Raw genomic sequence first — 22,330 nt, forward strand, 5'->3', positions numbered from 1 at the left:
CCTGACGGGCCGCCCCCAGGTGGTGAGGGTAGGTAACAACATCTCCACCCCGCTGATCCTCAACACTGGGGCCCCACAAGGGTGCGTTCTGAGCCCTCTCCTGTACTCCCTGTTCACCCACGACTGCGTGGCCATGCACGCCTCCAACTCAATCATCAAGTTTGCGGATGACACTACAGTGGTAGGCTTGATTACCAACAACGACGAGACGGCCTACAGGGAGGAGGTGAGGGCCCTCGGAGTGTGGTGTCAGGAAAATAACCTCACACTCAACGTCAACAAAACAAAGGAGATGATTGTGGACTTCAGGAAACAGCAGAGGGAGCACCCCCCTATCCACATCGACGGGTCAGTAGTGGAGAAGGTGGAAAGTTTTAAGTTCCTCGGTGTACACATCACGGACAAACTGAATTGGTCCACCCACACAGACAGCGTTGTGAAGAAGGCGCAGCAGCGCCTCTTCAACCTCAGGAGGCTGAAGAAATTCGGCTTGTCACCAAAAGCACTCACAAACTTCTACAGATGCACAATCGAGAGCATCCTGTCGGGCTGTATCACCGCCTGGTACGGCAACTGCTCCGCCCACAACCGTAAGGCTCTCCAGAGGGTAGTGAGGTCTGCAGAACGCACCACCGGGGGCAAACTACCTGCCCTCCAGGACACCTACACCACCCGATGTCACAGGAAGGCCATAAAGATCATCAAGGACAACAACCACCCAAGCCACTGCCTGTTCACCCCGCTATCATCCAGAAGGCGAGGTCAGTACAGGTGCATCAAAGCAGGGACCGAGAGACTGAAAAACAGCTTCTATCTCAAGGCCATCAGACTGTTAAACAGCCACCACTAACATTTAGCGGCCGCTGCCAACATACTGACTCAACTCCAGCCACTTTAAAAATGGGAATTGATGGAAATTATGTAAAAATGTACCACTAGCCACTTTAAACAATGCCACTTAATATAATGTTTACATACCCTACATTACCCATCTCATATGTATATACTGTACTCTATATCATCTACTGCATCTTGCCATCTTTATGTAATACATGTACCACTAGCCACTTTAAACTATGCCACTTTATGTTTACATACCCTACAGTACTCATCTCATATGTATATACCGTACTCTATACCATCTACTGCATCTTGCCATGCCGTTCTGTACCACCACTCATTCATATATCTTTATGTACATATTCTTTATCCCTTTACACTTGTGTGTGTGTATAAGGTAGTAGTTGTGGAATTGTTAGGTTAGATTACTTGTTGGTTATTACTGCATTGTCGGAACTAGAAGCACAAGCATTTCGCTACACTCGCATTAACATCTGCTAACCATGTGTATGTGACTAATAAAATTTGATTTGATTTGATTTGATTTATTTGAGAGGACTGACTTTTTTCCGTTTGAAATAATTATTTTTCCAGATGAAGTCAAGAAAGATCTTGATGATCTCTATACAGGTAGAGGGATTTACAAATAAAGATAATGAGAAGTACACAAAGCGAGACAGTCCCTCTGCCTTGGACAGAAGCACTCTCCCATGCATAAAAATAAAACCAATGAGATCCCAATGAATAAATATATTTTTCTTAATTTTAGGAGAAATTCGAATGGTGTCTGACATTTTCCATGACATCTAAAAATTGAAAGTTGAAATAGCCAATGACAGTACTGCAGAGTAGGTACGTAGGGACATTACATACACGTCCTCCATTCAGCGGTCCAATCACATAAGTGGTTTGTTTACTTGTCTTTCAGGTAACAACTTCACATCCCGTATGAGTTCGATCAGTCAGTGAGGGACAGATTGCCTTCTCTACTAGCTAGCTATGTAGTTAGGCCGTTTACAGCTAATTATACCGAGTGATTCATGCAATCAGGGGGCAGTAATTTTGATAATTTAACACATAGCTACGCTACTACAAATTGCCCTTATTATCCGCTTTTTAACACAATCTGCACGCTTCGCTGAAATGCTTCTCCTGGCCGGCGTAAGGGATGGAAGGGCTAACAGAAGTGTGATATGTGTCCTGCTGCCCATGGCTGTCGCGGTGTTGCTGTCGGTCAGAGTTGCTGGGATCCAGGAGGAACACAAACATGTCCAAGAACAAACGCCACAAGAGGTAGCTAGCAATCATCAATAAAATGTAATACACCGATGTTTCCCATGCATGCTAACGGTAGCATACTAGCTAACTATGGTTAGCAACTCGAAAGCATTCCACATAGATAGCTAATGCTAACTAGCTAGCCAAAGCAACGTCACCGCCACCAGTATATATTCCCCTAGTCACTGACCTCCTTTCGAGGTTCACGTTTTAGGGAAGACAAAGCTAACGTTAGCTGGCTGTTCCTTTCCAGCTCCTGTGGTGTTCAGTTCCGCGTTGTTATGTCCATGTCACGAGCCCAAGTCAGGAAGTTGAACTGGCAATGAGTGAAGTAATTGATTCTCATAGTTAACAAGTATTATTGTGCCCCTCCCTCTACGTGACTTGACTACCCGCTTCAATTAGACAGACTTTACACATTCCAAGATACAGTATGTGGACATACAAATCATAACATGGTTTTCATGGCCAACCTGTTGTGGACCTGAAGTGACATTTGTTTCCCCCTTCAACAGAAAGCACCTACTGCTCACGCCATTGGCCCCGAGGTCAGTGGAAATGACTCCAGCAAATCCGAGAACCTGGGCTTCATCCATGCCTTTGTAGCTGCCATCTCTGTCATCATTGTCTCTGAGCTGGGAGACAAGACTTTCTTCATCGCTGCCATCATGGCAATGCGCTACAACCGCCTGACCGTGCTGTTGGGGGCAATACTAGCCCTTGGCTTTATGACCTGCATCTCAGGTTAGTGGATGCGATGGGGGGGGCTGATGATCCTGGGTTTTTTTCTGGGGGGGTTTCCTGGTTCAAAATGGGGTATACAGTTGAAGTCGGGAGTTTACATACACTTAGGTTGGAGTCATTAAAACTCGTTTTTCAACCATTCCACACATTTCTTGTTAACAAACTATAGTTTTGGCAAGTCGGTTAGGACATCTACTTTGTGCATGACACAAGTAATTTTTCCAACAATTGTTTACAGACAGATTATTTCACTTATCATTCACTGTATCACAATTCCAGTGGGTCAGAAGTTTACATACACTATGTTGACTGCCTTTAAACAGCTTGGAAAATTCCAGAAAATGATGTCATGGCTTTAGAAGCTTCTGATAGGCTAATTGACATAATTTGAGTCAATTGGAGGTGTACCTGTGTATGTATTTCAAGGCCTACCTTCAAACTACGTGCCTCTTTGCTTGACATCATGGGAAAATTAAAAGAAATCAGCCAAGACCTCAGAAAAAAATTGTAGACCTCCACAAGTCTGGTTCATCCTTGTGAGCCATTTCCAAATGCCTGAAGGTACCATGTTCATCTGTACAAACAGTAGGCAAGGATAAACACCATGGGACCACGCAGCCGGCATACCGCTCAGGAAGGAGACACGTTCTGTCTCCTAGAGATGAACGTACTTTGGTGCGAAAAGTGCAAATCAATACCAGAACAACAGCAAAGGACCTTGTGAAGATGCTGGAGGAAATGGGTACAAAAGTATCCACATCCACAGAAAAACGAGTCCTACATCAACATAACCTGAAAGGCCGCTCAGCAAGGAAGAAGCCACTGCTCCAAAACCACCATAAAAAAAGCCAGTTTGCAACTGCACATGGGGACAAAGATCGTACTTTTTGGAGAAATGTCCTCTGGTCTGATGAAACAAATAGAACTGTTTGGCCATAATGACTATCATTATGTTTGCCGAAGAACACCATCCCAACCGTGAAGCACGGGGGTGGCAGCATCGTGTTGTGGGGGTGCTTTGCAGCAGGAGGGACTGGTGCACTTCACAAAATAGATGGCATCATGAGGGAGGAAAATTATGTGGACATATTGAAGCAACATCTCAAGACATCAGTCAGGAAGTTAAAGCTTGTTCGCAAATGGGTCTTCCAAATGGACAATGACCCCAAGCATACTTCCAAAGTTGTGGCAAAATGGCTTAAGGACAACAAAGTCCTGACCTCAATCATATAGAACATTTGTGTGCAGAACTGAAAAGGCGTGTACGAGCAAGGAGGTCTACAAACCTGACTCAGTTACACCAGCTATGTCAGGAGGAATGGGCCAACATTCACCCAACTTAATGTGGGAAGCTTGTGGAAGGCTACCCAAAACGTTTGACCCAAGTTAAACAATTTAAAGGCAATGCTACCCAATACTATTTGAGTGTATGTAAACTTCTGACCCACTGGGAATGTGATGAGAGAAATAAAGGCTGAAATAAATCATTTTCTCTACTATGATTTTGACATTTCACATTTTTAAAATGACGTGGTGATCCTAACTGACCTAAGACAGGGAATTTTTACTGGGATTAAATGTCAGGAATTGAAAAACTGAGTTTAAATGCGTTTGGCTGCATGTAAACTTCCGACTTCAACTGTAGGTGGTGGGCATGGCAGGGGCGTGGACATGGCCATGGTCAATGGTGTAGTAGGTGACCAAACATTTTAGAGGCCCTCCTGTTTTCTGCAGGGATGCAATTTTGCTCTTTTAAAGCTAATTTTATGCAATTCTACACATTTTGCCATGTGGCGGAGATACAATGTTGCAGTTTGCTAATTTCCTGCAATTTTACACATTTTGCTTTGATGCTGAGAGAAAGAAATTCAGTTTTATAGCAAATTCTGAAATTCTACACAATTTGCCATGTCTTATTCTATCGAATGACTCAAACATTATAACAACATCAATGGGGGGCCTCATGCCGTGACCAAAATACTCCTGAATGCCTAGCTTTTATTTTGGTGATTGTTAGTTATCTTATTTAAAAATATCTAGGTCCATTATCTTTTCTACAAACTTTATTTCGTAAACTTAAACAAAGTTTGAGTTGTTTAAGATTACACGGAGAGCTTTACAATCACAACAATTTGTCATTTAAAAAATATTTGTTTTAATGTTTGGACATAAGCGGCCCGAAAAAACACTTAGGTGGCCCACCCAAGACTTTTCTATGCAGAAAGCACCCTGTGATTAGAATGGATGTGACATGGCTTCTAAGTTCATTAATGTATCCCAATTAGTGGAGGTACCACTGATGAATCCTGGGTTTGTCCGAATGTTTGTCTGAATATTTGGATCTGTACAGACTACAGGGCCGTCACCCTGCCTGTTCTTTGTCTAACCAAGACCCTCTTGTGTTTTTATCAGTGATGTTTGGCTATGCCACCACCATCATCCCCAGGATCTACACATACTACGTGTCTACGGCTCTGTTCGCCATCTTTGGTGTGCGCATGCTGAGAGAGGGGCTGAAGATGAGTCCAGACGAGGGCCAGGAGGAGCTGGAGGAGGTGCAGGCTGATATTAAAAAGAAGGATGAGGAGGTCTGTACACACACACGGCCCATCCCCACATTTGCATATTGTTATGCATTTTCATATTACCTTGCTGTATCTTGTTCTAGGGATTCAATGGTTGGCTTGTATTCCTATTTCCTATAGCTGCAGATGTCTAAGCTGCTAAATGGGGCTGCAGATGTGGAGTCGGGCTCAGGATCAAGCCATCCTCAGAGGAAGTGGCACAGCTTCATCTCGCCTGTGTTCATCCAGGCCTTCACCCTCACCTTCCTGGCAGAGTGGGGAGATCGCTCTCAGCTCACCACCATCATCCTGGGTGCCCAGGAGGTGAGTCCTGACAGCGCCACTGTTGAGTCTGTCTGCTTGCCTAGTCAAAATGGGACATTCTGGCAAATGTTACACTGACTTCAAACCAAGGCTATAATGCTTAGGTGTGGCTGCAAAGCATTTTACAGTGGATACAAAGTCAGTTAATTATTATGGTCAGGATGAAGAGTTACTGTTGCTGTGTATACTCAAAAGGAATTATATTGTTAGGGAATTATTGTTGTGCGTTCTTTCTACTCTACTGTCATGCTTTTTGGTTCTGTGAGAATGTTAAAGGTGTCATAAGCCAATGCTCTGTCTCAGGATCCTTTTGGAGTGGCGGTGGGTGGTACTCTGGGACACTGTCTGTGCACAGGACTGGCTGTGGTTGGAGGAAGGATGATTGCACAGAAGATTTCTGTCAGAACTGGTAATGTTTTATTTTCTTCCTTTCAGTGTTCCTGGTCAAGTGGTCATCATAGCCTATACTGTAATACATGTAGTAGTCATCAGAATTGTGTTATGGACTGTTTTTCTCTCCTCCTCAGTTACAATCATTGGTGGGATCATGTTCCTGGCCTTTGCCTTCTCTGCCCTCTTCATCAAACCGGATGCTGGATTCTAATTGGAGGGAAGACTTTCAGGCAAATTTTGTACATATCTGTAAAGCTCAACTATGTTTATTTAGTGTGTGTGTGTGTGTGTGTGTGGTTGAGAGGGAGAAATATGGAGAATATTCTCTAATGGGACTGAGCGAGTGTGTGTGTGTGTGATTTCTGTTCTCTAGTCTTGCTAAGTCTGTGATCCCTCACCGGTCTGAGTCCTGTGGCCTACACCAAGAACAAGACTTACCTCTCCCTCACACTCAGGCCCGTCAGTACTGAGCTTGGGTCTGTTTATTCATTAATTCCCCATCCTTATTATTATATTATGCTTTAAAGTCCTACTCCAGTCTAATTTTCACCTCATTTAACACCTGATTTACGTAACGGGGGGCGCTTTCCTCTTTTGTTCTCTATTGCGCCAGTATTGTTCCTCAAGCAAGCCGGGAGGTCAATGACATCATAGGGCACCATCAGACCAACTCATCAAAAGCCCTACTCCTTGAAGTTTGCAGTTGTCCCCCCCCCAAAAAAAACATTTTACCCTTGTGTGTACTTTACTGTATTTATACTTGGGATATTGCTTTTCAATAGGAAAAGTACAACAACAAAAAATATGCCGGCTGAACACTGACTCCAGGTTTGTCCCATAGAGTGCAGTGTTATGGCCACTGTGAAGCGATTCAGTCCCTGTGATCTATGGCCAGGCCTCAGGCCAACTCCCATACGTTTTGTTCCCCTCAGAATGTCATCTGAGAACAGTAACATTGGGCTGCCTTTGCTTCATAAACCCCATAATTAGTTGATCTACCATTTCTCCATCTGTATCGGGGATGGGAATCTTTTCACGGTTGTGAATATTACTGTTCAGTGATTTCCATCTGCTAGACAGGACATGCCAGTTCTAAGCATCATGGGGATCTTGAAGCAGCAGTAACCCATTCAGTGTCAGTATTCTACATTCCGGCCTCAAGGCAGCAGAGGGGGGGAAACACCCCACGGCCAGTCTGTCCCCAGCTGTGGGGGGAGCTATAGGAGGACGGGCTCAATGTCTGGAATGGAACAGTATCAAACCCCGTTTGACTCCGTTCCATTAATTCCATTCCAGCCATTACAATGAGCCCTTCCTCCTATAGCTCCCCCACCAGCCTCCTCTGGTCTGTCTGCCACTCTTATTGCTACTAGGGTTTATTAAGAGGTTCTGTCTGATGCCTACTAGCGACGAAATCATGGAACAAAATATTTCTTTGCTTCCTCCTAAATTTCACTGCCGATTAAAAAGGACCTAAGCCACTAAGTCTACTGCACCTGTCCTGAGTGGTTGGTTATGGTATTTATTTACAACTTTGAGGCACAGATGAGGATTTTGTTCTTGTTAAGTTTTGTATTTTTTTGAAGGTACTGTAGAAAAGAATACTTTTTTTTTTTAAGTGCACAGGGTAATGTGACTCCATTGTCAATATTTGACCAGTTGTACCCTGTGACGACCAAACAGGCGTGTACATGTACGTGGTTTGAGACAGATTAACTTTTGATTGTTGTAAAGCCTGATCAATGCTTAAATGCTCAATAAAACCTGTCTTGCCTAGACTCTCTTACCTTAACTACTTTTTCAGCCCCTACATTTTATGTACCAAGTTATTCTGGATATTAACATTTGTTATTTAGCAGACGCTCAGTCTTATCCAGAGCGACTTACAGGTGCAATTAGGGTTAAGTGCCTTGCTCAAGGGCACAGATGGATTTTTCACCTAGTCAGTTCAGGGATTTGAACTAGCAACCTTTCAGTTACTTGCCGGATATGAGTGATTGCAGCGAATTGCAAGCAGGTTTCTTACCTGACCATTGACACTCGATTTCTGGTTTGGTTTGTCCATCAAATGATTCTTCAACTGAAAACATCAATAGTTGTTTTTATTGAATAAGGGGAGAAAACAGCACTGTTTGCTTTAAAATGTTCCATTATGTTTCGTTTATGTAAGATTGGTCTGGCTCTAGAAATTAATTTATAGCAGTACACTCCTTGCAGTGATATTAAAATGCCTTCAGAATATGTGTCTTAAGGTTTTCACACAACTTAATTTAGCTATGCTGCAGAGCAGGGTTAGCACCATAGAAATAGAATGGGTAGAACAGACTGCACTTTAAGTTTAAGTCCACACAGGGTTCAAGGGATGAAACTCCCAAATAAATCAGGCCACCGTAGTGTCTTTTTTAATATGGGTACTATGAGAATAATTAAATACAGTTTAAGTCGGAAGTTTACATACACCTTAGCCAAACACATTAACTCAGTTTTTCACAATTCCTGACATTTAATCCTAGTAAAAATTACCTGTCTTAAGTCAGTTAGGATCACCACTTTTTATTTTAAGAATGTGAAATGTCAGAATAATAGTTAGGAATGATTTCAGCTTCTTTCATTTTATCACATTCCCAGTGGGTCAGAAGTTTACATACACTCAATTAGTATTTGGGTAACGTTTCGGGTAGCCTTCCAAAAGATTCCCACAATAAGTTGGGTTAATTTTGGCCCATTCCTCCTGACAGCTTGTGTAACTGAGTCAGGTTTGTAGGCCTCCTTGCTCTGACACGCTTTTTCAGTTCTGCCCACAAATGTTCTATCGGATTGAGGTCAGGGTTTGTGATGGCCACTCCAATACCTTGACTTTGTTGTCCTTAAGCCATTTTTCCACAACTTTGGAAGTATGCTTGGTGTCATTGTCGATTTGGAAGACCCATTTGCAACCAAGCTTTAACTTCCTGACTGATGTCTTGAGATGTTGCTTCAATATATCCACATAATTTTCCTCCCTCATGATGCCATCTATTTTGTAAAGTGCACCAGGCCCTCCTGCAGCAAAGCACCCCCACAACATGATGCTGCCACCCCCGTCCTTCACGGTTGGGATGGTGTTCTTCGGCTTGCAAGCCTCCCCCTTTTTCCTCCAAACATAATGATGGTCATTATGGCCAAACAGTTCTATTTTTGTTTCATCAGACCAGAGGACATTTCTCCAAAAAGTACGATCTTTGTCCCCATGTGCAGTTGCAAACCGTAGTCTGGCTTTTTTTATGATGGTTTTGGAGCAGTGGCTTCTTCCTTGCTGAGCAGCCTTTCAGGTTATGTCGGTATAGGACTCATTTTACTGTGGATATAGATACTTTTGTACCTGTTTCCTCCAGCATCTTCACAAGGTCCTTTGTTGTTCTGGGATTGATTTGCACTTTTCGCACCAAAGTACGTTCATCTCTAGGAGACAGAACGCGTCTCCTTCCTGAGGGGTATGACGGCTGCGTGGTCCCATGGTGTTTATACTTGCATACTATTGTTTGTACAGATGAACGTGGTACCTTCAGGCGTTTCGAAATTGCTCCCAAGGATGGACCAGACTTGTGGAGGTCTACAATTTTTTTTCTGAGGATTTCTTTTGATTTTCCCATGATGATGTCAAGCAAAGAGGCACTGAGTTTGAAAGTAGGCCTTGAAATACATCCACAGGTACACCTCCAATTGACTCAAATTATGTCAATTAGCCTATCAGAAGCTTCTATTGCCATGACGTCATTTTCTGGAATTTTACAAGCTGTTTAAAGGCATAGTCAACTTAGTGTATGTAAACGTCTGACCCACTGGAATTGTGATACAATGAATTAATTATAAGTGAAATAATCTGTCTGTAAACAATTGTTGGAAAAATTACTTGTGTCATGCACAAAGTAGATGTCCTAACCGACTTGCCAAAACTATAGTTTGTTAACAAGAAATGTGTGGAGTGGTTGAAAAACTAGTTTTAATGACTCCAACCTAAGTGTATGTAAACTTCCGACTTCAACTGTATGTTGGTCCGTTCTACTGATTTCTGGGCACCCTCAAGGATCAATGTGTTTGAATTTTGTGGTTCAACTAATATGGTGTCACAGAACTACCCAGAGGTTGTGGAATTTTTTACTTGACTAAAATGCTGAGAAATACATTGAACTACAAACTGTCCATTCTACTTGTTCTAATTCTATAATTAAAAGTATTATGGGTTGGCCCAAGTCAAGAACAGCTGGTGTAAAAAGTGACACATGGCAACATTGAGTTATAGCCAAGGGCTAAGAGATATTGAGTATTAAAACAGCATTTTCCAGTTCCAGGTGCTTTCTGCAAAGTGTACTGCACAGATTCATTTCATGAGCCAAACAAGTGTTCTGCAAAGAACACCACACATACAAAGATTAAATGATAGAGAGAAAAACACTCACTGATAGACATTCAGAACTTCTAGTGCGTACAGTACCAGTCAAAAGTTTGGACACACCTACTCTTTCCAGGGTTTCTTTATTTTTAATATTTTCTACATTGTAGAATAAATGAAGACATCAAAACTATGAAATAACACATATGGAATCATGTAGTAACCAAAAAAAGTGTTAAACAAATGAAAATATTTTATATTAAAGATTCTTCAAAGTAGCCACCCTTTGCCTTGACAGCTTTACTCGCTCTTGGCATTCTCTCAACCAGCTTCATGAGGTAGTCACCTAGAATGCATTTTAATTAACAGGTGTGCCTTGTTAAAAGTTAATTTGTGTTATTTCTTTCCTTAATGCGTTTGAGCCAATCAGGTGTGTTGTGACAAGGTAGGGGTGGTATACAGAAGATAGCCCTGTTAGGTACAAACCAAGTCCATATTATGGCAAGAACAGCTCAAATAAGCAAAGAGAAACAACAGTCCATCATTACTTTAAGACATGGAGGTCAGTCAATCTGGAAAATTGCAAGAACTTCTTCAAGTGAAGTTGCAAATACCATCAAGTGCTATGATGAAACTGCCTCTCATGAGGACCGCCACAGCAAAGGAAGACCGACCCAGTGTTACCTCTACTGCAGAGGTATTTTAGAATTCAAGGCCCACTTAACTAGCATGGCTAACACAATATTCTGCAGCGACACGCCATCCCATCTGGTTTGCGCTTAGTGGGACGATCTGTTTTTCAACAGGACTACGACACAACACACCTCCATGCTGTGTAAGGGCATCAGGCGACCCGCCTCCACAATCACCCGACCCCAACCCAATTGAGATGGTTTGGGATGAGTTGGATTGCAGAGTGAAGGAAAAGCAGCTAACAAGTGCTCAGAATATGTGGCAACTCCTTCAAGACTGTTGGAAAAGCATTCCAGGTGAATCACGTTGAGAGAATGCCAAGAATGTGCAAAGCTGTCATCAAAGCAAAGTGTGGCTAATTTGAAAATATATTTTGATTTGTTTAACACTTTTTTTGGTTACTACATGATTCAATGTGTTATTTCATAGTTTTGATGTTTTCACTATTATTCTACAATGTATAAAATAGTACAAATAAAGAATCACCCTTGAGTGAGTAGGTGTGTCCAGATTTTTGACTGGTACTGTACATTAGAACATGATTCACCACCTTTTACATTGGGCTTTCCATCTGGGTATTAAAACCAGGTATAACAATTTATTCCCATCTTTCACTTTGGATACAAAACATCAATACCACTCCATTTTCCCCCACCTCACATAGTCTGGGTTGAATTACCTTATTGTAGCCTTTTGAGATACAACATAAGGGATCCCTACTTTGATACGTCCAATAAACATGTGGATAAGTCTTATATGGGTAATTTGTTAAAAGAGACCATGAATGTGGTCATCCTAGAGATGATCCAAAATATTAAAATCTAGCATTCCTAATTGTTAAAACTTAATAAAAACAAAACAAATTATCTAGTATTCCTCATCACATTTTCAGAGGAATATTTTGAGAGAATTTATAACATTTATTGGGGAAAAGAAACCAATTACATGGGGGGATATATGATATCAAATAGGTATTTCTTTAAATATTTCTGTACACCTTTGCATAACCATGAGCTCGTGATGAGCTCATGATGAGTTCTGTTTTGGGTACATTAGATCAACAGTCCTCACACATGTCACAGTTTGTTTAATTCCTTTCTCATTTGAGGTAACTCATTTGGTAGATTTTTGTTTTGCTTTCTTTTCTACACAATGAAAGCAGTATATTACAGTGTATGACGTTATATATCTACTCGCTCAATTCATCGTTTGAGGTCTAGCTTGGCCATAGAAAAATAATCTTAAAATCTGAGGTTTGTTTTCTGTTAAAATACTTTTTGCTAAGCCCTCAACTATTAATTTATTTATGCATGACCGTCTTCAGACAGCTATGTTAGCGTTTGATATTGAATTACATTCATTCAAGTATTGCACTGCCTGACCCGGTACTGGTAGCTGTAAGGTTTATCACGCCATTGGTGGCACAGGTTTACTTTGTGTCCCAAAAAATATTATAAAATCACAGTGACCAAACAACTTAAGTAAGAGCCACGGACAGTTTCTATACAACGTGTTGAATAAATCTGTGTCGATATGCATTACTCGCAAGACAATAACTTTGTGGTTATAAGAAGTACCAGCTAAGTTCTGCTGTGCATGGCAATGCACCACCAATAGCCTAGCAGCAGGGACCACCATTTGCACTAAGGGTGAATTTCAAAAAGCAGAGACTAGCAGACTGACTTACTGCACTGTAAACACAAGGGCCTGGGACAGTTTTGCCATGAGGTACTGCAACATGAACATACTGTGCATTTGGAAAGTATTCAGACCCCTTGACTTAATCCACATTTGATTACATTACAGGATTTTCTAAAATGTATTACATATTTTTTTCCTGATCAATCGACACACAATACCCCAAAATGACAATGCGAAAACAGGTTTTTTGACATTTTTGCAAATGTATTTTTTTTTTTTAAGTATTCAGACCCTTTGCTATGAGACTCGAATTTGAGATCAGGTGCATCCTGTTTCCATTGATCATCCTTGATGTTTCTACAACTTGATTGAAGCCCATCTGTAGTAATTTCAATTGACTGGACATGATTTAGAAAGGCACATACCTGTCTTCATAAGGTCCCACAGTTGACAGTGCATGTCAGAGCAAAAACCAAGCCATGAGGTCAAAGGAATTGTCCATAGAGCTCCGAGACAGGATTGTGGCAAGGCACAGATCTGGGGAAGGGTACCAAAACATTTCTGCATCATTGAAGGTCCCCAAGAACACAATGGCCTCCATCATTCTTAAATGGAAGAAGTTTGGAACCACCAAGACTCTTCTTAGAGCTGGCCGCCCGCTCGAACTGAGCAATCGTGGGAGAAGGGCTTTGGTCAGGGAGGTGACCAAGAACCCGATGTCACTGACAGAGCTCTAGAGTTCCTTTGTGGAGATGGGTGAACCTTCCAGAAGAACAACCATCTCTGTAGCACTCCACCAATCAGGCTTTTATGGTAGAGTAGCCAGACAGAAGTCACTCCTCAGTAAAAGACACATGACAGCCGCTTGGAGTTTTCCAAAAGGCACCTATAGACTCTCAGACCATGAGAAACAAGTTTCTCTGTTCTGATGAAACCAAGATTGAACTCTTTGGCCTGAATGCCAAGCGTCACATCTGGAGGAAACCTGGCACCATCCCTTCAGTGAAACATGGTGGTGGCAGCATCATGACGTGGGGAGGTTTTTCAGCGGCAGGGACTGGGAGACTAGTCAGGATCGAGGTATAGATGAACGGAGAAAAGTACAGAGAACCTTGATGAAAACCTGCTCCAGGGCGCTCAGGACCTCAGACTGGGGTGAATGTTCACCTTCCAACAGGACAACGACCTTATGCAGACAGCCAAGACAATGCAGGAGTGGCTTCGGGACAAGTCTCTGAGTGGCCCAGCCAGAGCCCGGACCCAATAGAACTCTCTGGAGAGACCTGAAAATAGCTGTGCAGCAACACTCCCCATCCAACCTGACAGAGCTTAAGAGGATCTGCAGAGAAGAATGGGAGAAACTCCCCAAATACAGGTGTGCCAAGCTTGTAGCGTCATACCCAAGAAGACTCGAGGCTGTAATCGCTGCCAAAGGTACACACAAAGTACTGAGTAAAGGGTTTGAATACTTATGTAAATGTACTCTTTTTTTATTTTATACATTTGCTAAAATAAAAAATCTAACGTTTTTGCTTTGTCATTATGGGGTATTGTGTGTAGATTGAGGAGGAAAAAAACTATTTAATCAATTTTAGAATAAGGCTGTAACATATCAGAATTAGAAAAAAGTCTATGGGTCTGAATACTTTCCCAATGCACTGTAGATTGGAGCAGCCAGCCATGTTAGAGACCGGAGCAGGAAATGACCCCTAGAGGGCCCAGACATTCTACATAGTGTTGTGCTGTGATTCCAGAGAGGTTTGATATGTGATTTTCTTCCACCAATAAAAAGTGAAATAATGTAGGTTTCACAGTCCTCAAGAAAAAAGTCAATTGAAATCGAACAGACCACAAAGATAAATGCTACCAATTAAACAATAACTTCTTTCTGACCACATGATTCAGGATTGTCACACTGAAAATCGAGGAAATAGGGAAATGCCCAAGCAAGCATAACTAAATAGTTTGGCAATCGTTTTTTTCTTGAGATGAACATAACTAATCCTGTCCCTTACCATGACAAGTTAACATTCAATACGACTACTACTAAAGTGCCATTCTACAGAGGCCCCTGACAAGAAATGAGCAGCTTGGAAAACCAGAGGCTCGATCCCCAAGAGCCCCACTCCACAACATTTACAATAGAAACCTGGAAATCCCCTATGGAAGTTAATATGGCAACGTACATTACAACCAGTTCATAGGACCCCACTCAACAAACATAGTTTTAAATTTGCCATGGCAAGCGACACCCCATCAGCACGACAATCAAACCATCACCTTATAACACAGTTACATGGGGATATACGTACTGTCTGACAGAAGCGGCAGAGGAGCAGGAGCAGAAAAACTTCAAACATACCACATCTGTTATCCGTATGATGAATTGTTTCAATTCATTCTCTTGGCAGGTCCAACTAACACCAGTTTCACTTATTTCAGAGGTAATTTGTGTTCTAGGTCATGGATCAAATAGCCTTAGCATTCGCTCTATTCTTGTCTGGACTGGGCTTAGCCATAGTACACATTAGGATTTTTTTTTGCAGTTTCTCTCCCATTCAAACAACTGAGAAGTGGAGAATACTGTCTGTAAGGGGTACTTAGTGTTAGAGAGGTATAAATAAGTGCTATATGTTTACTTTAATGACCCCAGCAGCTCAGATTAGCATTTTAACATCTCTTGGTTAAAACAGTAACCCCCCATCCCACCACACACTATAATGCCTCCAGCACTGTCTGACTGGCTTTAGATAAAACAGACAAGCTGACTTTATTAACACATGAAGATTAACTCAGATCACAACAATTGCTAGTGGCATTCTGTCCAAACACTTATTTGATGAGATCCACCATCATTTAATGTTCTAAAGAGGAGAGATATCACCCCTTTGTTTGTTCTGACATTTCCAACCCATAAAAAGCTTAATAGGAGATAAACATGCTGTAGTTGCAAGTGACAGGAGAGAGTAGGAACATAATGGCATTTCATTCATAGAACAGACACTAGATTTCTAACGGCGGAAATAGGATAATGCGCAGAAATATCACTGCGTGAATTGCATTTCTGAGTTTAAGGTAATTTTTGTGACCATTTAAAACGTAATTGAATATATATTTATATGAGAATAATCATTTTTCTACACAAGCCTTTAGGGCTAAAAAAGTACAGTATTGTAAAGCACTAGTATAGTCTGTACCTAGAGGTACTTTGCATGCATCGCTATGAGCGTTACGAGACCACTCTAAAACAGTCATAATGCCTCACTCATATTTAAATCAACTAAAGATAAACACTAAGGACTTTTTAAGTGTAAAAAATGTTTATGAATAGCTATGGCAAATGTTATGAGGCATGATGGCAGAGAAAATAATGAGCTCATAAGCTTTCCATAGGATACATTTAAAGTCTATTTGGTCAACTTTGGGTCTTTGCTTTATTTACAATTTAAAATATTGTTCTGAGTAAAATCATGTATCTATTTAGTCCTCAACATGTCGCTTTGGACCACAATATATATTCTAAAAAAATATTGTAACTTTAAAACATTTCTGTTTTTAATCTCAATAGAGGAGTTTTATTAAAACTACGAAAGTGAGGAAGAGGATGAAACAAACTGTGACACGACCAGCAGCATCAGCTACACACCCACGGTCCCATAAAGACACACGGCCCCTGGGAAGAAGAAAATCTGTGAAAAGATCAGCCATTAAGCGTGTTTAGGTTTCCTTTTCTCCATAGAGTACTAGAAAAAAAGGTATATTCAAAGCTACAAATAACAGACTATGCTTTTCATTTCATGCATCATATAAAATATTAGTTATTTTTCTTTTTTTCCATATATTTACATATTATTTTTTGTTCTGTACAATAAAAGTTCAATCCACATGACATTCTTAAAAATATTTTCTGACCCATAATTACTTTGACATGAAAAACAATATGAGAAAAACAGAAAACAAACGAGGCGTCTGTCTACTCTCTGTAGGACTTCTTTGAAGCCTTGATTGAAGCTCCAGACTGGATCGTCCTGCATAAATAACATCTGTGAGGGTGACGGGAGCACACACTGAACACACAAGAAGAGGGCAGGGTAGGGGACAAGCACTGGCCCCTGTCACAGTGGTGAGGTGGTGAGAGTTCTGAGCATGGCCATGAAGCGGAGCGACTCCGTGCTCACTGTGAGCACAGCATTGTTTTCTATCTGACGCGCCAGTGGCTCATGAGTTCAGTGCAGGCAGCCAGAGATCCATCTATTGATCCATCCATCACTAACTCTACAGACCAAGTTGAAGCAGGGTAGCCTCAGAGGCATAGTCTCAATACTGCTTTCTCAACCAATCTATTCACCCCATCACACAGACAAATAGACTTGGTTCAGTCCACATGTCTGATCGGATGTTGTCAGGTTACTGGGGCTGTGTGCTGGAGCGGCCTGACATGCTATCTGCCCTGTGAGAGGCCAGCTGCTGCTCCTGTTGCTGCTGTTGTTGGAGCTGTTGTTGCTGTTGTTGTTGCTGCTGCTGGAGTTGTTGCTGCTGCTGCTGATGTTGCTGTTGTAGCTGCTGCTGCTGCTGGTGTTGTGTGCTGGCGAAGGCTCCTTGCTGCTGCAGTGGGAACGCCGTTTGCAGGATCAACTGGGTAGACTGGTTTCCATGGAGCAGCCGAGGGCCCTAGAAAGGAAGAACAGAGAGGTGAGTGGCTGGTCAGAATAGGGACAAGTACCGGATCTACCTTTAGAAACGGTACTCTCTGGTGGTCACTTCACCTGGAGGAACTGTGTTTGTTGCTGGGCCAGCCCTTGCTGTGTGGCATCGGCCTGAGACTGAGCCTGCTGCTCCTGCTGCTGAGGCTGCTGCTGGGCGATGCTGATGGTCTGAGTCTGGCCCTGCTGAGGAGCAAACGCTGTCACCACCTGGCCCATGAACATGGTTGTAGGGACCATGACCGCTCCACACGCCATCGGCCCAGTCACCAGCTTAGTCAGCAACTGAGAGCCAGCAGGGAACCTGAGAGAGATGAGGGAGTGAGGGTGGTAATGAATGAGCAACAGATTTTTCTTTAGACAGACACATGAAAATGTATGCAAATCCTGTGGATAATCAGCATATTTCTCAGTAACATCAGCCACTGAGTGTGGCGCATACCGAGTGAGAGGAGAACATACCCTGTTGGTGGCATCGTGTACCTGATCTGTCCCGAGCGGTCCTGGGCAAAGTTTGCCATGGCAGCTGTGTTGTTGCTGCTGTTCTGGGCCAGGCTGGTGGCGATCTGGACCACATTGGCCTGGTTGGGCTGAGAGATCATCATGGTGTTGTAGAGGGAGGCCGGCAGGGCACTCTGCTGGGGCGGCAGAGAGTGAGTCGACCGCACTGAAGACTGTGAGAGGACAGAGCTGGTGTCTCGTAACAGGTTCTGTTGTTGGGGCTGGGACTGCTGCTGGGGTTGTTGTTGGACCGTATGCTGCTGTGGAATGCTGCCCTGCAGACTGCCTGCAGACACCACTTGGCCCTGCATGGTGAGAGCACCCCCTGGCTGCATGGTGGTCCCGTGTGCCAGCTGCACAGAGCCCAGGCTCAGCCCACTAGTACCCGGCTGGAGAAACATCTGCACCAGAGCAAATACCACAGAATAAGATGAATCTCCTTTCATAGACAAACACAGGCATAATGACACATACATGCATCCACGCAAATGTGCAGACCTTTTGGTTCAAGTACTCACACAGTTCTACATAAGAGGGGAGTGGTGGTTAGTATATGAGGCCCTATAGCGCTGTTCCCCAGACAGACAGTAGGGGGCAGTGCTCACCTGTAGGCCATGGCCCTGCACCTTGTTGAGCTCTTCCTGGATCTGCCTGAGCTCCTGCTGCTGCCTCTGGATGTTGGCCTCGATCATCCTGGTCCTCTGCTCCAGCTGATCCTTCAGGTGCTGCATTGCGTCCATCTGGGTGGAAAACTGTACCATGGGCTAACAAAGTTACCTCTTTCAAAGATAATTCGTAAAAATCCAAATAACCTCACAGATCTTCATTGTAAAGGGTTTAAACACTGTTTCCCATGCTTGTTCGATGAACCATAAACAATTAACGAACATGCACCTGTGGAACGGTCGTTAAGACACTAACAGCTTACAGACGGTAGGCAATTAAGGTCACGGTTATGAAAACTTAGGACACTAAAGAGGCCTTTCTACTGACTCTGAAAAACACAAAAATAAAGATGCCCAGGGTCCCTGCTCATCTGCGTGAATGTGCCTTAGGCTAGCTGCAAGGAGGCATGAGGACTGCAGATGTAGCCAGAGCAATAAATTGCAATGTCCGTACAGTGAGACGCCTAAGACAGCGCTACAGGGAGACAGGACGGACAGCTGATCGTCCTCGCAGTGGCAGACCACGTGTAACAACACCTGCACAGGATTGGTACATCCGAACATCACACCTGCAGGACAGGTACAGGATGGCAACAACAACTGACCGAGTTACACCAGGAACACACAATCCCTCCATCAGTGCTCAGACTGTCCTCAATAGGCTGAGAGAGGCTGGACTTAGGGCATGTAGGCCTGTTGTAAGGCAGGTCCTCACCAGACATCACCGGCAACAATGTCGCCTATGGGCACAAACCCACCGTCGCTGGACCAGACAGGACTGGCAAAAAGTGCTCTTCACTGACGAGTCGCGGTTTTGTCTCACCAGGGGTGATGGTTAGATTTGTGTTTATCGTTGAAGGAATGAGCGTTACACCGAGGCCTGTACTCTGGAGCGGGATCAATTTGGAGGTGGAGGGTCCGTCGTGGTCTGGGGCGGTGTGTCACAGCATCATCGGACTGAGCTTGTTGTCATTGCAGACATTCTCAACGCTGTGCGTTACAGGGAAGACATCCTCCTCCCTCATGTGGTACCCTTCCTGCAGGCTCATCCTGACATGACCCTCCAGTATGACAATGCCACCAACCACACTGCTCATTCTATGCATGATTTCTTGCAAGACAGGAATGTCAGTGTTCTGCCATGGCCAGCGAAGAGCCTGGATCTCAATCCCATTGAGCACGCCTGGGACCTGTTGGATCGGAGGGTGAGGGCTAGGGCCATTCCCCCCAGAAATGTCCGGGAACTTGCAGTTGCCTTGGTGGAAGAGTGGGGTAACATCTCACAGCAAGAACTGGCAAATCTGGTGCAGTCCATGAGGAGGAGATGCACTGCAGTACTTAATGCAGCTGGTGGCCACACCAGATACTGACTGTTACTTTTGACCCCCCTTTGTTCAGGGACACATTATTCCATTTCTGTTAGTCACAGTTTATGTCTCAGTTGTTGAATCTTGTTATGTTCATACAAACATTTACACATGTTAAGTTTGCTGAAAATAAACGCAGTTGACAGTGAGAGGACGTATTCTTTTGCTGAGTTTCTGTGTCACTGGCTCTAGCAAAAGAAACTGCCAAATTACAATCATGAGGAATATTTCTCACCTGGACACTAGGCTGGATCTGAAGCTGCTGCTGTTGTGGTGGTGGTTGCTGCTGTTGCAGTTGTTGTTGCTGCTGCGGTTGTTGTTGTGGAACCATGGATGGGGCCATGTTCTGCCCTGTGTTCTGGGTGTGCTGGGAGCTCATCGATTGCTGTTGGATACAAGCACAGGAACTACATTAGGAACCAAATCACTATCAAATATAGAGAGGCTTGACCGCAAGCTTAAAGAAACCCACTCTGACCTGACTGCTGATGGATGATCTTCGCTGTGATGTCATCTCAATAGCAGAGACGGACTGGCATCCCGGTGTACCCCTGTCTGTCTTAAGCTTAGGTGCTGAGAAGGAAAAAACAAACACCTTACTCTTAGGATCAAAAAAGCTCTCAGGACAGATGACATCATACTAGACAAGATGGATGTAGTAACGTCATGTGGTCAGCGCTTACAGGCTGGGTTAGAGATAGCAGTGTGGGACGAGGACTTGCGGGAGCTGTGTGAGGAGGCCGAGGGCGTGCGGCTGCGGTCAAAGCCCTCTAGGGCCTCCTTCAGACTGGAGGTGTTGAGCTGGTGTTGAGACTCAGAACCAGAGTCCTGAGACTGCTGTGAGATGAGAGAGCAGATAGAACAGTCAGTAGAGACTCACTACTAGAACTCCCAAGCCTTGTTAGAACACTTGGGAAGTACATCCTTCCTTCCTCCCTTGCATGAGGTAATCACTGATCTAACATAGTTGGATTGGTGAAAAGAAGGATCGTACTACTGGGATTGAAGGACGAATTCAAAACCCATAACCCCGCTGTTTGCTCACCAAAGATGTTTTAACATCATCCTTGTTGTCTGAGCACTTAACCATGTCTTACTCCAGTGAGAGTCACAGACAGTGAGACATCGTATCCCTTAAACTGAACAAGACCTCATTAACCAAACTCAGCCACCTCTTTATTCCTGGACTCAGTGATTTCTTATATTCAGCGGTCAGCAAGTTCTCACATTGGTCTGATAAGTGTCTCACCTTATCTACTGCAGAGATCTCTGGCGGTGACTCCTCAACAATCCCCAGCTCTCTGCGCTGTTCAGCCCTCACCTCAGCATAGCTGCTCCACAAGAGAGAGACAGGGTTGAACATCATTCCTGATGGTAGTGTATGTGATAGTGTTTAGGATATCAATGCAATACTGCTGGTTATATGTAGTATGACTGACACATTGATACTTGTTGTGAGATATGCATATGAATATCCTTTTTAGTGATTAGTCGATCTTCACCTGACGACAGTGTGCGTGCAGACAATGAACTCGGGCCTGGAGTTCCACTGGTGGTAGGTGATGTAGTAATGGGTCTGGAGCCAGATCCACTGCTGCCCTTTGGTGAGAAACCTGTAGTAGCACGATTTCCCCTTCCCATACTGCATTACTGCAGAACACAGCAAAAGAGAGAGAGGAGAGAGATGATGTCACAGATCTGTACATGGGACAGTAAAACACACTCATAAAATGTGCACTTACAAAATACACAAATGCGACAAAAAAATGACTCACAGTGTTCATGGCATTTGGCCAGTGTCTCCAGGTCATCTACGTGGTAGTAGTCATATCCAGATGTACCCAGAACCTCAAATGGCAGGTAACCTATTATGGGCGGAGCCCTGGGGAGATAAACAAGCAATGTTATTAATGTGACAACATAACCCATTCAAATACAATGATATACAGTTTCTCAGCCTTTTAAGCAGTAATAACACATTAAAACCCCATACAAAGCATTGTATTACCCTCTGGACATAGTGTCTACAAAGGTTCGTATAATAGAGGTTTTCAGTAGCAGTTAAACACTAAGTACTCAATCTAGTGCTGTTGCTCCTAAACGGTTGAGACTCAGAGCTGTCTCCTCTAGAGAGCAAGCCGACTGACTGGCCCAGATATAGAACACAGCAGCCAGCTAACAGAGTTGACCCAAACACACTCTCACTGGGACTGTGTTCTGACTGCTGTGCTGAGTCTCACACAGC

General features: G+C 43.4%; 2 protein-coding genes across 8 annotated transcripts in view; one reads left to right on the forward strand and one right to left on the reverse strand.

Annotated features, from left to right (window-relative positions):
• Positions 1-1,770: 1,770 nt before the first annotated feature.
• On the forward strand, positions 1,771-7,921 carry LOC139541316 (putative divalent cation/proton antiporter TMEM165). Its single transcript, XM_071345834.1, has 6 exons — positions 1,771-2,133; positions 2,634-2,862; positions 5,275-5,450; positions 5,568-5,750; positions 6,054-6,159; positions 6,278-7,921. Exons 1-6 carry the CDS (start codon positions 1,984-1,986, stop codon positions 6,352-6,354), a joined length of 921 nt encoding a protein of 306 aa, XP_071201935.1. The 5' UTR covers positions 1,771-1,983; the 3' UTR covers positions 6,355-7,921.
• An 8,696-nt stretch (positions 7,922-16,617) lies between these two features.
• Positions 16,618-22,330, reverse strand: part of LOC139541315 (circadian locomoter output cycles protein kaput-like) — a 44,228-nt gene continuing 38,515 nt past the window's right edge. For 3 of the 7 annotated variants that reach the window (XM_071345827.1, XM_071345828.1, XM_071345833.1), the window contains 10 exons: positions 21,861-21,967; positions 21,588-21,735; positions 21,335-21,416; positions 20,769-20,922; positions 20,564-20,658; positions 20,321-20,470; positions 18,659-18,817; positions 18,015-18,454; positions 17,616-17,856; positions 16,618-17,520 (listed from right to left, as the gene is read on the reverse strand). In XM_071345827.1, coding sequence (XP_071201928.1) covers positions 17,257-17,520; positions 17,616-17,856; positions 18,015-18,454; positions 18,659-18,817; positions 20,321-20,470; positions 20,564-20,658; positions 20,769-20,922; positions 21,335-21,416; positions 21,588-21,735; positions 21,861-21,967 — 1,840 coding nt within the window. In that variant the 3' untranslated portion in view covers positions 16,618-17,256. The remainder of the gene's footprint in view (positions 17,521-17,615; positions 17,857-18,014; positions 18,455-18,658; positions 18,818-20,320; positions 20,471-20,563; positions 20,659-20,768; positions 20,923-21,334; positions 21,417-21,587; positions 21,736-21,860; positions 21,968-22,330) is intronic. The other 4 variants (XM_071345831.1, XM_071345832.1, XM_071345829.1 and 1 more) reach the window with 4 other exon arrangements.

This window comes from Salvelinus alpinus, chromosome 16 (assembly GCF_045679555.1).
Source record: "Salvelinus alpinus chromosome 16, SLU_Salpinus.1, whole genome shotgun sequence".
Lineage (NCBI taxonomy): Eukaryota > Metazoa > Chordata > Actinopteri > Salmoniformes > Salmonidae > Salvelinus > Salvelinus alpinus.

Excerpts from the sequence above, each read along its gene's own strand:
- LOC139541316 (XM_071345834.1), top strand. The coding sequence starts at position 1,984 with ATGCTTCTCCTGGCCGGCGTAAGGGATGGAAGGGCTAACAGAAGTGTG. Across the intron at positions 2,134-2,633 it reads AAGAACAAACGCCACAAGAG|AAAGCACCTACTGCTCACGC; the intron begins GTAGCTAGCAAT and ends CCCCTTCAACAG. Across the intron at positions 6,160-6,277 it reads GAAGATTTCTGTCAGAACTG|TTACAATCATTGGTGGGATC; the intron begins GTAATGTTTTAT and ends TCTCCTCCTCAG.